Source organism: Syngnathus scovelli, chromosome 2 (genome assembly GCF_024217435.2).
Source record: "Syngnathus scovelli strain Florida chromosome 2, RoL_Ssco_1.2, whole genome shotgun sequence".
In the NCBI taxonomy this organism is placed as follows: Eukaryota; Metazoa; Chordata; class Actinopteri; order Syngnathiformes; family Syngnathidae; genus Syngnathus; species Syngnathus scovelli.
In genome coordinates this window covers 22,947,711-22,964,309 of record NC_090848.1, presented here as the reverse complement: position 1 = coordinate 22,964,309, position 16,599 = coordinate 22,947,711, and the positions used below count along the sequence as shown (strand labels likewise).

The following is a 16,599-nucleotide window of genomic DNA, read 5'->3' as shown; positions in this document are numbered from 1 at the left end:
TCCGGTTTGGGGACCTCAGCATCGCGTCTCTGCTTTTTGCAGATGACGTGGTGCTGTTGGCTTCTTCAGGCCGTGATCTCCAGCTCTCGCTGGAACGGTTCGCAGCCGAGTGTGAAGCGGTCGGGATGAGGGTCAGCACCTCCAAATCCGAGTCCATGGTCCTCGATCGGAAAAGGGTGGAATGCCCTCTCCGGATCGGGGATGAGATCCTGCCCCAAGTGGAGGAGTTCAAGTATCTTGGAGTCTTGTTCACGAGTGAGGGGAGGATGGAGCGTGAGATCGACAGGCGGATCGGTGCAGCGTCGGCAGTAATGCGGACCCTGTACCGGTCCGTTGTGGTGAAGAGAGAGCTGAGCCAAAAGGCAAAGCTCTCAATTTACCGGTCGATTTACGCTCCTACCCTCACCTATGGTCACGAGCTATGGGTCGTGACCGAAAGAACGAGATCTCGGATACAAGCGGCCGAAATGAGTTTTCTCCGCAGGATGTCCGGGCTCTCCCTTAGAGATAGGGTGAGAAGCTCGGTCATCCGGGAGAGACTCGGAGTAGAGTCGCTACTCCTCCACGTTGAGAGGAGCCAGATGAGGTGGCTCGGGCATCTTATCAGGATGCCTCCTGGACGCCTCCCTGGGGAGGTGTTCCGGGCATGTCCCACCGGTAGGAGACCCCGGGGACGACCCAGGACGCGCTGGAGAGACTATGTCTCTCAGCTGGCCTGGGAACGCCTTGGGATCCCCCGGGATGAGCTGGATGAAGTGGCTGGGGAGAGGGAAGTCTGGGAGTCCCTCCTGAAGCTGTTGCCCCCGCGACCCGACCCCGGATAAGCGGAAGAAGATGGATGGATGGATGGATGGATGGATGGATATATATATATATAGACATACATATATATATATACATATATATATACATATATACATATATATATATAGTATATATATATATATATATATACATTAAAAAAACTTTTCCTCACCCCCCGTGGGTGGTCTCTTTTTCCCTTCAAGCCCGGGTCCTCTACTAGAGGCCTGGGACCTTGAGGGTTCTACGCAGTATCTTTGCTGTTCCTAGTACTGCACTTTTCTGGACTGATATGTCAGATGTTTTTCCTGGGATCTGTTTCAGCCACTCCTCCAGTTTGGGGGTTACTGCCCCTAGTGCTCCAATGACCACAGGTACCACTGAAGTCTTCACTCTCCAGGTCTTCTCCAGCTCTTCTCTGAGCCCTTGATATTTCTCAAGTTTCTCATGTTCCTTTTTCCTAATGTTACCATCATTTGGGATGGCTATGTCAACCACAACGGCTTTCCTCTGCTCTTTGTCCACCACCACAATGTCCGGTTGGTTCGCCATTACCATTCTGTCTGTCTGGATCTGGAAGTCCCAGAAGATCTTGGCTTGGTCATTCTCTACCACCTTTGGAGGTGTTTCCCACTTGGATCTTGGGACTTCCAGTCCATACTCTGCACAGATGTTCCTGTACACTATTCCAGCTACTTGGTTATGGCGCTCCATGTATGCTTTACCTGCCAGCATCTTACACCCTGCAGTTATGTGCTGGATTGTCTCAGGACCTTCTTTGCACAATCTACACCTGGGGTCTTGTCTGGTGTGGTAGATTTGGGCCTCTATTGCTCTGGTGCTCAAGGCCTGTTCTTGTGCAGCCAGGATCAGTGCCTCTGTGGTGTCCTTCAGACCAGCTCTTCCTAGCCATTGGTAGGATTTCTGGATATCAGCCACTTCAGCTATGTTTCGGTGGTACATCCCATGTAGGGGCTTGTCCTCCCATGATGGTCCCTCCAGCACCTCATCTTCCTTTGATGCCCATTGTCTGAGACATTCACTGAGCACGTGATCCGTTGGGGCCTTATCCCTGATGTACTTATGGATCTTGGATGTTTCATCTTGGATAGTGGCTCTCACGCTCGCTAGTCCTCAGCCTCCTTCTTTACGGCTAGTGTACAGTCTCAGGGTGCTGGACTTGGGATGGAACCCTCCATGCATGGTTAGGAGCTTCCGTGTCTTGATATCTGTGGTCTGTATATCTTCCTTTGGCCACCGTATGATTCCTGCAGGGTATCTGATTACTGGTAGGGCGTAGCTGTTAATGGCTAGGGACTTGTTCTTGCCGTTGAGCTGACTTCTTAGGACTTGCCTTACTCGATGGAGGTATTTGGCTGTGGCTGCTTTCCTTGTTTCCTCGTCAAGGTTGCCATTTGCCTGTGGAATTCCAAGGTATTTGGAGCTGTCCTCAATGTCTGCTATTATTCCTTCTGGGAGTGAGACCCCCTCTGTGTGGATTACCTTTCCTCTTTTAGTCACCATGCGGCCACATTTCTCAAGTCCGAATGACATTCCGATGTCAGAGCTGTAGATCCTGGTAGTGTGGATCAGGGAGTCAATGTCCCACTCATTCTTAGCGTACAGCTTTATGTCATCCATGTAGAGGAGGTGGCTGATGGTGGCCCCATTCCTGAGTTGGTATCCATAGCCCGTCTTGTTGATTATTTGGCTGAGGGGGTTCAGTCCTATACAGAACAGCATTGGGGACAGAGCGTCTCCTTGGTATATACCACATTTGATGGTCACGTGTGTTAGAGTTGAACTCACTAACTTATTTTGCAAGAACCACACGGGAGACAAGCAAGTTCTTTTAGACACCTGCAGGTGGAGAGCTCACTCGTTCAAGGAATGAAATCTAAAACCCTCCCTCCTGCAAGGGCATATTTATTAAGAGAAACAGAGTGGGTGTAAGAGTAGACTGAATAGGAAGCCCTTGTGCTCTAGTCAAAACATATCAGGGAGTGTTTTACGACCTTGTGTAGGATGAGACAAGGTAGGTTATTTATTACCGGTTGCATTCCAACATAATCATACGATAAGGATAATCTGAAAAACCTTAACAATGTGTGCAAGTGGCTTGCCATTGGCTTCAAGTGTGGTTTTCCACTGTTTCATCGAGTTGGCGATGAAGGTTCTCAGAGTCCCATTGATGTTGTACAGCCTCAAGCATTCAGTGATCCAAGTATGTGGCATTGAGTCATATGCTTTCTTGTAATCAATCCAGGCAGTGCTCAGGTTGGTACGTCTGGTTCTGCAGTCTTGGGTGACTGTTCTATCCACCAGGAGTTGATGTTTTGCTCCTCTGGTATTTTTACCAATCCCTTTTTGAGCGGTGCTCATGTATTGATCCATGTGCCCGCTGATCTTATCTGATATTATGCCCGACATCAGCTTCCATGTTGTGGAGAGGCAGGTGATTGGCCGGCAGTTGGATGGGACTGTACCCTTTGAAGGATCCTTCTGGATCAGTATCGTACGCCCTTGGGTTAGCCATTCAGGGTGAGTCCCATCCCTTAGCAGCTGGTTCATTTGTGCTGCCAGGCGCTCATGGAGAGTTGTAAGTTTCTTGAGCCAGTAGCTGTGGATCATGTCAGGGCCTGGTGCTGTCCAGTTTTTCATTCCTGAGACTCTTTCTGGATGTCTGCCACTGTGATGGTTACTGGGTTCTGTTCAGGGAGCTTGCTGTGGTCCTTTCTCAGAGCCACCAGCCACTGTGCATCCTTCTTATGTGATGCCTCCCGCTCCCATATATCCTTCCAGTACTGTTCAGTTTCCAGCCTTGGTGGGTCTGCTCTGCTATTATTCCCCTGCCACTGAGCGTACACTTTCGCTGGTTGTGTTGTGAACAACCTGTTTATTCGTCTGGCTTCATTCTCTCTTGTGTACCTCTTTAGGCGGCTGGCCAAGGCTTGGAGTCTTTGTTTGGCAGTTTCGAGTGCTTCAGGTATGGGCATCTGGCTGTATTTCTTGGGAACTTGCTTTTTCATTGCACCTTTCTGGGCCTCTGTCATTTGGCTCACTTCTCTCCGTGCTATCTTGATTTTGGCCTCCAGCCTTCTCTTCCATGGTGGGCACTGTTGTGGTCGCATATGGTCATTCTTCTTGCAGCCAAGCATTTCTAGGATCACTGCTGCTGAGGTGTATATCAGCTCATTGGTTTCAGTGATGGTTGTGGAATTGTTGTCAGTGCTGCATTCACATCTTCTAGGGGACTTTGAGGGTACTTCACTTAGCCTCTGCAGTGTGTATCTAGGTTCCCGAGCATTCATTCTCACCGTGATCTTGTTCTTCAGGTCAGTTGCTGCCTCGTTCAGCTTGATTGTGCTTATTGGGGTTTCGTACCCAACCTCTGGACTTGTACATGGATTTAACTCGTCTCTGACCTGGTGCTCTGGTTGACCTTCGCTATGGCATTTGTGTTGTATCTCATCAATCTGGAGCTGTGATAGCAGGTGCCGTTTATGGATATTGGAACATTGAGCTACCAGTTGCTTGGCTGATAGTGTTGACTGTGGGTATCGAAGTTGCCATTGTTCCCGCATTCTCCGCATGTAACCCCTCTCGCTCGGGTTGCTGGAGTAGTAGCATTCCAACAGATCCTTATTCTCGCATCTCGCCCATTTGTGTCTTGTTCCAGTAGCCCATTTTTCATCAGGGTGCTCTGGTTCCCCAGCACCTGACGCAGACCTTGTTTGTCCGGGCGACGTCTGAGCCGGCATGTCTTTCGTTTCTATCTCCAAAAATAAGAATATTTCCTGAGACCAAGTAAAAAATGTATATATATATATATATATATAACAGCAAAACAAAATCAAACATTTGAAACTGTCCATTAATGCACTCAGTACTTGGTCGGGAATCCTTTTGCACGGATTACTGCATGAATGCATCGTGGCATGGAGGCAATCAGCCTGTGGCATTGCTGAGGTGTTATGGATGCCCAGGATGTTTCAATAGCGGCCTTTAGCTCATTTGCATTGTTGGATCTGGTGTCTTTCAGCTTTTTCTTCACAATACCCCACAAATTCTCTATGGGCTTCAGGTCAGGGGAATTGGCAGGCCAATTGAGAACAGTAACGCAATGGTCAGTACACCATTTACTGGTGGTTTTGGCACTGTGGGCAGGTGTCAGACCATGCTGGAAAATGAAATCATCATTTCCATAGAGCTTTTCAGCAGACGGAAGTATGTAGTGCTCTAAAATGTCTTGGTACACAGCTGCATTTACTCTGGACTGGAAACACAGTGGACCAACACCAGCAGCTGACATGGCTCCCCAAACCATCGCTGACCGTGGGAACTTCTCACTGGATTTCAAGTAACTTGGATTTTGCTTCTCTCCAGCCTTTCTCCAGATTCTGGCACCTTGACTTCCAAATGAAATACAAAACTTGTTTTTTTCTGAAAAGAGGACTTTGGACCACTTTGGAACTGTCCAGTGCTTCTTTTCCACAGCCCAAGTCAGACGCTTCTTCCGTTGTCTTGAGTTCAGAAGTGACTTGACCATGGGAATACGGCTAATGTAGCCCATTTCCCGGACACGTCTGTGAACAGTGGCTTTTGATACCTGGACTCCAGCTTCAGTCCACTGGCTTTGAAGCTCCCCCAAATTCTGAAAGCGACTCTTTTTCACAATGCTGTTAAGGGTGTGGTCATCTCTCTTGGTTGTGCAGCGTTTCCTGCCACATTTCCCCCTTCCAACAGACTTTTTGTGGATGTGCTTTGAAACTGCACTCTGTGAACAGCTTGCTCTTTGAGAAATTTCTTTTTGTGTCTTACCCTCCTGATGAAGGGTGTCAATGATGGTCCTCTGGACAGCAGTCAGATCAGCAGTCTTCCCCATACTGTCTTTATCTTTTGTCTTTACTGAACCAAGCTGAGTGTTTTTCAAGGCTCAGGAAACCCTTGCAGGTGTTTCGAGTTCATTAGACGATTCAAGTGATTAGTTGTATAGCCTACTAGTATACTTTTTCACGATATTCTAATATTTTGAGATAGGATATTTGAGTTTTCTTAAGCTGTATGCCTTAATCAGCATTATTAAAATAATAAAAGGCTTGCAATATTTCAGTTGATTTGCAATGAATCCAGAATGTATGACATTTGTTTTTTTAATTGCATTACAGAAAATAAAGAACGTTATCACATTATTCAAATTTTCCAAGACAGTCCTGTATATGTATATATATATATATATATATATATATATATATATATATATATAGAGAGAGAGAGAGAGAGAGAGAGAGAGAGAGAGAGAGAGAGAGAGAGAGAGAGAGAGAGAGAGAGAGAGAGAAAGAGAGCGAGAGAAAGAGAACGAGAGAAAGCGAGAGAGAGAGAGAGAGAAAGCGAGAGAGAGAGAGCGAGAGAGAGAGAGAGCGAGAGAGAGAGAGCGAGAGAGAGAGCGAGAAAGAGAGAGAGAGAGAGAGATCGTAGATAGATAGATAGATAGATAGATAGATAGATAGATAGATAGATAGATAGATAGATAGATAGATAGATAGATAGATAGATAGATAGATAGATAGATAGATAGATAGATAGATAGATAGATAGATACTGTTACTTTTTTGCCAATAATTCAGTAAAGCAATCAAAACTGAACCGTCTTCCCTCCTGTGTTCTGACTGACACCCGGGGGCGAAAAGAGCATAACCATCCGAGCCAACCCCCTATACAGTCCTCAGGCTCCCCAATATAATAGCGGTAGCAGTTTGCATTATTTTATTGCAATGTTTTTTCTTATTCAGATTTGTTTCAAGACTACAGTTACAGTTTGACTTCACTTTGATGGTTAATGCAGTTATTGCAATTTTGTTGTTTTATCACAGTAGATTTGTTTATTTGCATTTCAAAAACCAGAAGCCATTCATTTACAAATGTGATTGCACTTTAGTTTACACATTTAAATGTTCAGATATTAAGATGTGATGGACATTTTTTGCATGATTTGAATGAGGCAAAATAACATGCTTTTTCTCTCGAATATATTGTCATAATCATTTGTTTTAGATGTACTGTAATTCTTTTCTGTATAAAAATTTAATTTGGTGTTCAAAAAGTCTTTTTTTCAAACTTGAGTCATGAAAAAGAGGGGGTCGTCTTATAATCAGGGTCGTCTTATATTCGGGCCAATACGGTAATATATATATACATTTATTATATGTAATTTATGTGTGTATATATATATATATATATATATATATATATATATATATATATATATATATATATATATATATATATGTATATATATATATATATATTATATATATATATTAAGCATATAATATATACTATTGAATGTGTATACAGACATATACCGTAATTTCCGGTGTATAAGCCGCACCGGTGTATAAGCCGCACCAGCTAAAATTCGGGGATATTTTAGGTTTTTTTTCTTAGATAAGCCGCACCGGACTATAAGCCGCACGTGCGCACGTTTTTTTACAAAGAAAGACAGTACACAGAAAGCCTTTTTAACGTTTGAATAACATGCTTTAACATGTCTTTCTAAACATTGCCTGTGACGCAGCAGTAGTACTGCAGCAACACGGAAGTGTGCACGCGAGTTATTAAGAAATGCTGGACACAGAAAGCTTTTTTAAAGTTTTAATAACATACCTTAACATTTCTTTCCAAAAACTGCCTGTGACGCGGCAGTAATACCGCAGCAACACAGAGGTAACACAGCACTAATAGGGTTTGATTAAATAAAACATACCAGTAAAAGTCACTGAGACGCGGCGGTAACACAGCAGCAACACGGTAGGACAGCACTAACAGGGCTGGTTAAAGCAAAAGTAAAAAAAAGAGCTTCATCATCTTCATCTTCCTCCTGTGCACTGAAACCGTCGAAGTCTTCAATTTCCGATTGGAATAGCGTTAGATATCCTTCGCCACACACTTTCTCAGTATCTCTTTCGTCGTCGTTTTTATCCATTTCTTTTAGCATTTTCCATGATGAGGGTCTGTTCATGCTAATCTTACTCATGCACGAAGTAGACGGGACCACAAAATAAAGAAAAGGGTCCCGCAACACAATGTCATCAACATTGACTGCCTTTAGCTTAAAAGCGGCATCATATGCATTTCTTTTGTCCCCCATAATGACGGTTTGTGTATAAAAGCTTCCTTTCAGTAATGTCCGTCTTGATCGCGTTCTGCGTGATGCGCGAAATGTTGTAAACACAAACTAGCACGTCTTCTTCGGCGCATTATCTCTTCTTCGCCTGTCTCGCTCTTGCTTCCTGCTAGAGCGCCCCCTGGAGGCCGGAGGCCGTAAAAATCCATAAGTACACCGCGCCGCCATTTAAGCCTCAGGGTTCAAAGTAACCTTCTGAATAAAATGCATTAAAAGTTCACATTCATTACAACTTGTTTTTTGGTGAGCAAAATGTCAGAGGAATTGAATTTAAATGCTGATTGATTGGGTTTTAATACAATGCAGATGGTCCAAACAGCGCCACTGCTTTGTGTAATCTCTGAGTCACATGGCAGAGTAAGAGAAAGGGTTTAGAGCACAGGTGTCAAACTCAAGGCCCGGGGGCCAGATACGGCCCGCCACATCATTCTATGTGGCCCACGAAAACAAATTGTGCATCAAATTCGTGTCATTACTAGAATTGTGAATTGTCTTCACTTTTAATATCTTTTTTTTTTAAATACTTGACCAGTTTTTACTCGTCTGATTTGAAAACGAGTTATTTGTCAGTTTGTTTTGTAGCTTTTACTGTATATAATAGTGTTAAGAGTAAAAGTGATCAAGTCATCACAAAAATCCCGAAAAAAATCTTATATAAGCCGCACCTGACTATAAGCCGCAGGGTTCAAAATTTTGGAAAAAAGTCGCGGCTTATGCATCGGAAATTACGGTATATATATATATTATATATATATATATATATATATATATATATATATATATATATATATATATATATATACACATATACACATATACACATACAGTCGTATGCAAAGGTTTGAGCACCCATGATCGTTTTTAAGATTTTTATTATTAAATCATTGGTTGTTCGGATCAGCAATTTCAGTTAAATATACCATATAGCAGACAAACAGTGATATTTGAGAAGTGAAATGAAGTTTATAGGATTTAAAGAAAGTGTGCAATCAGAATCAGAATCAGAAACCTTTATTGTCATTCTACATAGTACAATGAAATTGGAGACCTCCATCCAGTGCATGAGAGGCAGATACAAGTAACATAGTCAAGTAAGCGAATAATAGAAAAGTAGATGAATAATCGGAAACAGTAGTGCGGACAAAGTGCGGTAGTAGTGCAGGAGGAAAGTGTCATCAGTGTCGGCTGGAGTTGAGGGCGGCTATGGCTTTGGGAAAGAAACGGTTTTTGAGTCTGTTTGTCCTGGTCTTCATTTGCCTGTAGCGTCTTCAGCAACAGGTCAAACAGGGCAGAGCCAGGGTGGGAGCTGTCCGCTGAGATGGCCTTAGCCCTGCTGAGGCAGCGGGTAGTGTAAATGTCCGTAAGGGAGGGGAGAGGGCGGCCAATGATCCTCTGAGCTGCCTTCACCACTCTCTGCAGCTTCTCCCTGTCAGCGGCGGTGGAGCTGCCGAACCATACTACCATGCAGTAGGTCAGTAGACTCTCGATGGAAGAGCGGTAGAAGGTCAGCAACAGATCGGTGTTGAGGTTGTACCTCCTGAGGACTCTCAGGAAGTGTAACCGCTGCTGAGCCTCATTACTTAAACAAAAGGCAGGTGCACACAGATATGCATCGACAGAATGTAAATGAGACGGGTGTGTGTGCGTGTACGTGTGCGTATGTGCATATGTGTGTGTTGGGTGGGTAGCAGACGAGACAAAATGTATTTATTTGTTGCACTATCGACTCTTTCCGTTGCTGGTAGATGGAGAGTAAACAGGAAGACGCCAATTGAGAGGCGACTCAGGAAGAAAGAAGTGACAGTAGGATATACACTCATGGCACATTCATCACTCGCTTGCTTTTTACATCTGCCAAGTGCAGAACCAGACAGAGCAGGTTAAGTTTTGCATTCCTTGGTTTGCTGCTGTGTTTTCACTTAATCACCTGTCAAACTGACACACAAAACATTTTGGAATGGTGTAAAGGAGAAACCTTTACAGAGGTGCTCGCTTGATACTAGTGTTGACTGTGTTATTTCAAAATAACTAATGTGGGGGGGGGGGGGGGGGGGGATAATTAAAACAAAGCACTTGAAGATCGTCAAAGCCTTTTGCACCTTACGGAACATAATAAAACCACAACAGATTACATAACTGAAATAATGAATAACAGTGTGATAAATCTTGTGATTTTCTTTTTGGAAGAGGAAGTATCCCCCCCCCCCCCACACACACACACACACACCACAAATGAACACACACGCTGATTTGTTATGAGCAGCTGATCAACACGCTTTGTTTGTGCAAATCCCAAGCACTTAAAATATCCTGTTGCAATTTTAATTTAACCAGGTGACTGCATGTGGAAAAGAATTAGTTTGTACTATTTGAGATTTAAAGAATAAGGATAATTGATTTTTCTTCAACGGCATGTGTATAAGAAATGTTATTGACTTTCAAGCCATCATGGCAAATACAAAGAGGCAAAGAAAGAGAAAGGTTTAACACCTGAGCAATAAAATGTTGAACATATATCATTTAATGTTCTAAGTTCTAACCAGGGTTGTAGTAGATGTGGTTAAGTCTGGATTTGACACGTCTTTTGTTATTGCCTTGACTCCAACTCCTTGGCATTTGATTTATTGTTAGAGTTCAACCATGTGTCTACTAATGAAAATTAACATCCCCTTTGACACTTGCAGAGACACCACAAAAACAGTTGTTCTTTAAGTGACAAGCTCTGTCTTCACATTTTGCACTTATACTAGGGCAGTGGCTCTTAACCTGGGTTGGATCGAACCCTAGGGGTTCGGTGGGTCGGGCTCAAGGGTTCGGTAGAGCCCCCACTGGGGAGGGCCAAACACACCTGATTTATCGTTTAAATTTGTGATGACGTACGTATATCTGAACTGGTCTCACAAAGGCAACAGCAGAAGTCACACTGATTCGCAGGTATGTCATTTGTCGTGAGTTCATGCACTGTTGTTCTTTGAACAAGGTGATGTTCATGCACGGCTCATTTTGTGCACTAGTAAAAAAAACATCAACGTCTTGAATTTGAAAAAAACGAATTTTATTTTTCACTAAAGAGGGGTTCGGTGAATGCGCATATGAAACTGGTGGGGTTCAGTACCTCCAACAAGGTTAAGAACCACTGTAGTGGGGAAAAAAAAGTATACCACCCGTTTTCCTCTCACCTTTTCAGTCTGGCTGCTCCATAACATGTTTTCCGTGTTTTGACAGAATCAATAATTTTTAATCTAAGTGTGAATTGGATACAGCAAACACTGCCATGGAAATACGTTGCTGTTAATTCATTGGCATTGAGTTCGGCACTGTTTTGTAATCGCTTAAGTTTGCTGCTCCCCGGTGCCCAAGCTCCTCCTTGTCTCTCCCCTGAGGTCGAGCACATTTAATAAAGCAACATTGTTTTTCAAATTGTTTTTGTTGTTTATTGGCACACACTGAGGATTAAGCAAAGAAGAGTGGTGAACACAATGGCATTTTCTGATCGTAAAAATTGAAAATTGTCCCTAAGTGTGATTGCGAGTGCGGACGGTTATTTGTCTCTGTATGCCCTGTGATTGGCTGGCAACCAGTTCAGGGTCTCCCCTGCCTACCACCCAGAGACCGCTGAGATAGGCTCCAGCACCCCCGCACCCCCATGAAAATAAACGGTTCAGAAAATGGATGGATGGACGGTCGGACGGACGGACTAAATTGGAATTTGGCATTTAAGCCTGCACTGCTCTGGCCAGCCAGCGCACTATACAGTACGGCAGCAACAGAGATGCCAGTGCACCACTAAAATGAGTCAGAAGCCGTTATCTTTAGGTTAATTTACTACATGTTGCTTCAATTCAAATTAATACCAATAGCCATTTACCAAATTAATTAGGGTAAATGCAATAATCAGTAAGAGGGAGATATGTAATGACAACTGTCTGAAAGGCAACACATGTAGTAGAGTAGCATTACTGCCGTAGTCGTCGTCTTCTTTTCCTTTCAGCTTTTAAATACTAAAAATAAACGGATTGGCTCTAAATAAAGACCAAAGAAAATGGGTCAGAGTAGCCAAAGCAGGCAATAATGTCCAAATATATACTCATCAATCGTCACGTGCGTGCGTGCGTGCACACACGCTATTTATGCAAATGTCATTGCGAACCACCTTGAATAAATAAGGATATGGCACTTCCGCCGAACCAGCTGTTCTCCTCCCTGGCCGTAAAATTATGTAAAGTAATCTGTGGCACAGAAGCAACACCTTCACAAAACAAAATTGTTCACTTTAAAGGCCACAGCAATGTCTCACATTGAGGAGTAGCACTCAAAAAGGCCGACAAAGTTTTTAAGGGTGCCCGCACTTTGGCAATTCTTTTTCAAATTCAATAAGCACATCCTAAAGACCTTCAAAACCGGACAAGTAAAGCTTCTCAAACCACCGGGTGACAGATTATGTCAGTAATTCCAAGAAAGTAGCTCATAACTTCGCCAATATTGTTCACTTAGTCAATGCTTCTTCTATGCTTGCATGCATGCCAAACACATTGAGGTAACAGTGGAAGTAGGCGAAATAAGACAAAAGGTAAACACACACAATTACAATGCAGCTGTTGACAGCACTGGGTGTATCTGTAGTAGCGCTCCATCTCTGGCAGTGAGATGCAGACAAAACGCTCACCTTCATGCTTCTTCCAACCCTTCTCCTGTTTATTCTCCATCTCCACAGGTAAAGAAACAAGTACCACCAACCTTATCCTGCACTTCTCAATTTATTTGATTCATCTGGATGTCTCTCCCTCTCCATACACAAGTACACCTGTCAACTCACATGATCACTCCTCCTTTTCCCGCCCCTCCCCTCTGCTAGGTATCGGTCTGACAAAGACACGCGTGCGCGCACGCGCGCGCGCACACACACACACACACACACACACACACACACACACACACACACACACACACACGCACACACACGCACACACACACACACACAACACCACACACACAATCTGAATTGCTCATTGCACAGCCAATTACAAGCATTCATTATTTCCATGTAATCTTGTGCTCAACTCATAGAAATTGAACAATCTTTCAGGAACCACTGTCAAGCAAATCTTAAGTATTAGCATTAGCATAGCTCCACAAAGTTGGCTCTCTAACTAATACTACTGGTACAGAATCAGCCGCGTGCGCCTTCAAAAGACACATATCAGTGCCCCAAGGGGCTCACACAGTTTGCTTAGAAATGCTCAAATACAAAATGTTCAGAAAACAAGGCAAGTCCTCTGACCTTTCATGTTCTTTGAGTGAAAATGGATTAGGTGTGATAAACGTTCCGACGTAAACACAATTCAGCTTCTGTTGAAGTCATAAACTACCAAAAACAACTGTAAGTCAACGCTCACCCGTGTTGTCTATCTGTGAATACTTAAGGTTCTTTTTTTGACCTACTCCTCGACAGCAAAGACAGGTAGCCATGACAAAGTACAAACACACTTGCTTGTGCGGCTGGATTGATAATTTGCTGACCTTGTTCTCTTATAGTCAGTTCATTGCTCAACCTGTGGTGGCAAGTCAGTAGAGCCACAAATCTGCATGCGGGCGTATGGAGGCATAAAGTCTAGTTAGAAATTACCCACATGCAAAAGCTAATCAGTTACTAGGGTCAAGCTGCCACGTACTACTGCAGTCAGTAAAAGTATTACATACTGTAAGAAGCCTAATTTGTAGGTGTTCATTTATGTTCATTACTGTACAGTATGATCAGTACATGCTAAAGAGAACACTGACCTGAGGTGGGACGATGGCCGCCACTGATATTTGATGCACATCGAGGGGGGGTGCCAAAAGACAAATTATGAAACAATTGACTCAACAAAGTTCGAACTTCTTGAATCAAGTCCACCAGAGACATGATCCGAGCCGACTGATGTTGTATGAATACGACTCAGCTGGCCCAATACAACCCCACCGCTTGCTGTTTGCGCATGTTTATTTTTCTTAATGTCTGGGTTGCTTTATCAGAGCTTCCAGAGGAGGAGGTTGTCCTCTGACATCACCCTCTCCTTTCAACTTAATGTGCTGAATGAATTTGCAAAGCAAGCTTGAGTGTCCACTTATTTACAACACGCCCTTCTGGGTTTGACTCAAAATTAACTGGCGCCTTCAAAAAAAGGCAAATTACCGCCTAGTTCCACTCGATTCCTGTGTATGTTTACTGACACTACTTGCCAAGGTAATAAAACATACTAACTCTATCATGGAAGTATTAATAATGTGATTATCATTAGAATTACTATTACTTTAATTTATTTTGTTAAACCAAAAGCGTATGACTTCTTATATTGTCTTTTACGAACATGAGCGCATGTCTGAGCAATAGACTTGACTTCATAATTGAGCAACCAAGTGAAGCGCAAAACACTCCACGACGACAAAGGAAGAAGAGTGGCCAGCGTGTCAGTCAGTGTAGGAGGTTTAACGCTTCAATCTTAATTTTTAAGCAGCTTCATAACAGCAGCAATTTAGTTTGGGAAATAGACTTTACTGAACCAACAATTCAACATTCAGATTCCACTCACTGATTTCTGCCTTTAAAAAATCTCAGCAGGTATGTTTTGTTTTGCTAAAATATCCGCTTTCCCAGTCTACTGACCAATCAGTGGAAAGGCCTTGTATAATGGTCAATGAATAGCATTGTTTTTATGAAACTACCAGCTAAGGGAAATCATTAAAGGTGGCATGTTTGAGCAGTTGACACCTCGTTGTTCCTCAACTGTCAGAAGTGGTTGGCAAGACATTTGTTCCCATGTTTTTCACCCAGTGAGATACAAATACACGCAAAAGTAAACCGAATAAGCGACGCTACCTTAATTATATATATTTACAGTATACACATATGTAAGTGAAGTGTAAAAGTCAATTCATTGCGTAGTTTGGTTTCATATCACCGGTGTCGGGCAGAGTACTGACATCTACCAAACCATCACTTTTCAAGACAAAAAAGCCGCATGCTTCTTTAGCCTTTCAGACTGATTGGTTTGTCGAACACAGCAAGCCATCTTCAATATTTGGTTAATAATTTGTAAAAATAACAGACCGACATGTGAACTGACCAATTGTACAAATTTGTGACAAAAAAAATAATGCATGCTAACACACACACACACACACACACACACACACACACACACACACACACACACACGCACGCACACGTACACGTACACACGTACACACACACACACACAGTAGTTGAGGTCTTTGAACCTTCATTTGTATTTATTTATTCTAGTTGCTTTTTTGCAACAGCTGATGACAATGTGACAGTCTGACCCCAGTGGCAACTTCCCTCTGAGAAGATCCTGTTTCGTAATGTTGGTCATTTGTCAGAAGTTGTCTTGGTCTTGTGAGGTCAAAATGCAAACAGCATGATGAAGATGAGATTTTATTGCCAACTGTAACTGCACCAGGTATGTATCAAACGCACGCTGTGAATTTGGTTGTTCAGCACCTTGTTTGTGAACTGCCAGTTTTGCAAAAAAAATACTGAAGCACTGAAAGAGTCTAAAAAGTCCATTCAAAAGTTTAAAGAAAGTCAAATTAAACTTACCTGCAAAGAAAGAAAGAAAGAAAAAGAAAGAAAGAAAGAAAGAAAGAAAGAAAGAAAGAAAGAAAGAAAGAAAGAAAGAAAGAAAGAAAGAAAGAAAGAAAGAAAGAAAGAAAGGAAAACAAGAAAGAAAACAAGAAAGAAAGAAACCAAGAATGAAACAATAAAGAAAGAAAACATAAAAAAAGAAAGAAACACAGACAAAGAAAGACAAATAAAATAAGACATTAAGCAGGAAAGAAATAAAAGCAAAACAAAGAACAAAAGAAAACTTGTTTTGAGGATTGTGCGTCTGCCCACCCATCAATTATTAAAACATTCTTTATTTACCAGCCTATTTCCTAAAATTTGCCCAAGCCACCCATTCAGCACTTCCACTGAACAGCTGAAACAATAGGGTGACCAAACGTCCTCTTTTTTTCAGCCATATCCTACTTTTGAGCCCTAATAAAACATCCAGGGTCAATTTTAAAATAGTTTGGGATTTTGTTGGACTGCCTCAAACATAATACATGTACAGTACATTGTCAATAGAATTGCCACTCCGTTCCATTTCACTCAGAAACCCAAATCTGGTGACCTGAAAAAAACAATGTGGCATAACTACTTGCACACCGTCTGGCCGTAGTCACAGAGCAAAAGAGAAGCATGGCGAAAGGTAAATAGATCTTAGTACAGATTATATTTAGTTAACAGTCGCAGCAGCATTAGCTTCTGATAACCAAGACACACTTGCTCGGCTAAATTGTAGACAGACGGGTGGGGATGCAAGGGGATTTGTGTTTGACAAAGACGTGGCACGCTTGTTTTTTTCCCCACACCCTGCCAAGTCACCATTCGTCGTCTAAGGTAGGCAGCAGCATGCCAGCGAGATTCAGTCAACTGGTCATTCGAGTGAAATCTGCGCTCACCATTGACCTGGCAAAGCATAGGCTGAGTGAGATAAGATTACTTACATGAGACTGCCACTAAAACAGCTTAATAGGTAAGAGGATGAATAAAATGTGATGAT

General features: G+C 42.8%; 1 protein-coding gene across 8 annotated transcripts in view; it reads right to left on the bottom strand.

Moving 5' to 3' along the window:
• LOC125988868 (guanine nucleotide exchange factor DBS) overlaps positions 1–16,599 on the bottom strand; it is a 65,761-nt gene that overhangs the window by 46,061 nt on the left and 3,101 nt on the right. For 3 of the 8 annotated variants that reach the window (XM_049754557.2, XM_049754565.1, XM_049754567.1), the window contains exon 2: positions 13,384–16,505. The exons of 4 other annotated variants lie outside the window; for them this stretch is intronic. In XM_049754557.2, the coding sequence (XP_049610514.1) occupies positions 13,384–13,456 (73 nt within the window). In that variant the 5' untranslated portion in view covers positions 13,457–16,505. Of the gene's footprint in view, positions 1–12,653; positions 13,324–13,383; positions 16,506–16,599 lie in introns of those variants that run through there. One more of the 8 variants, XM_068649895.1, reaches the window with a different exon arrangement.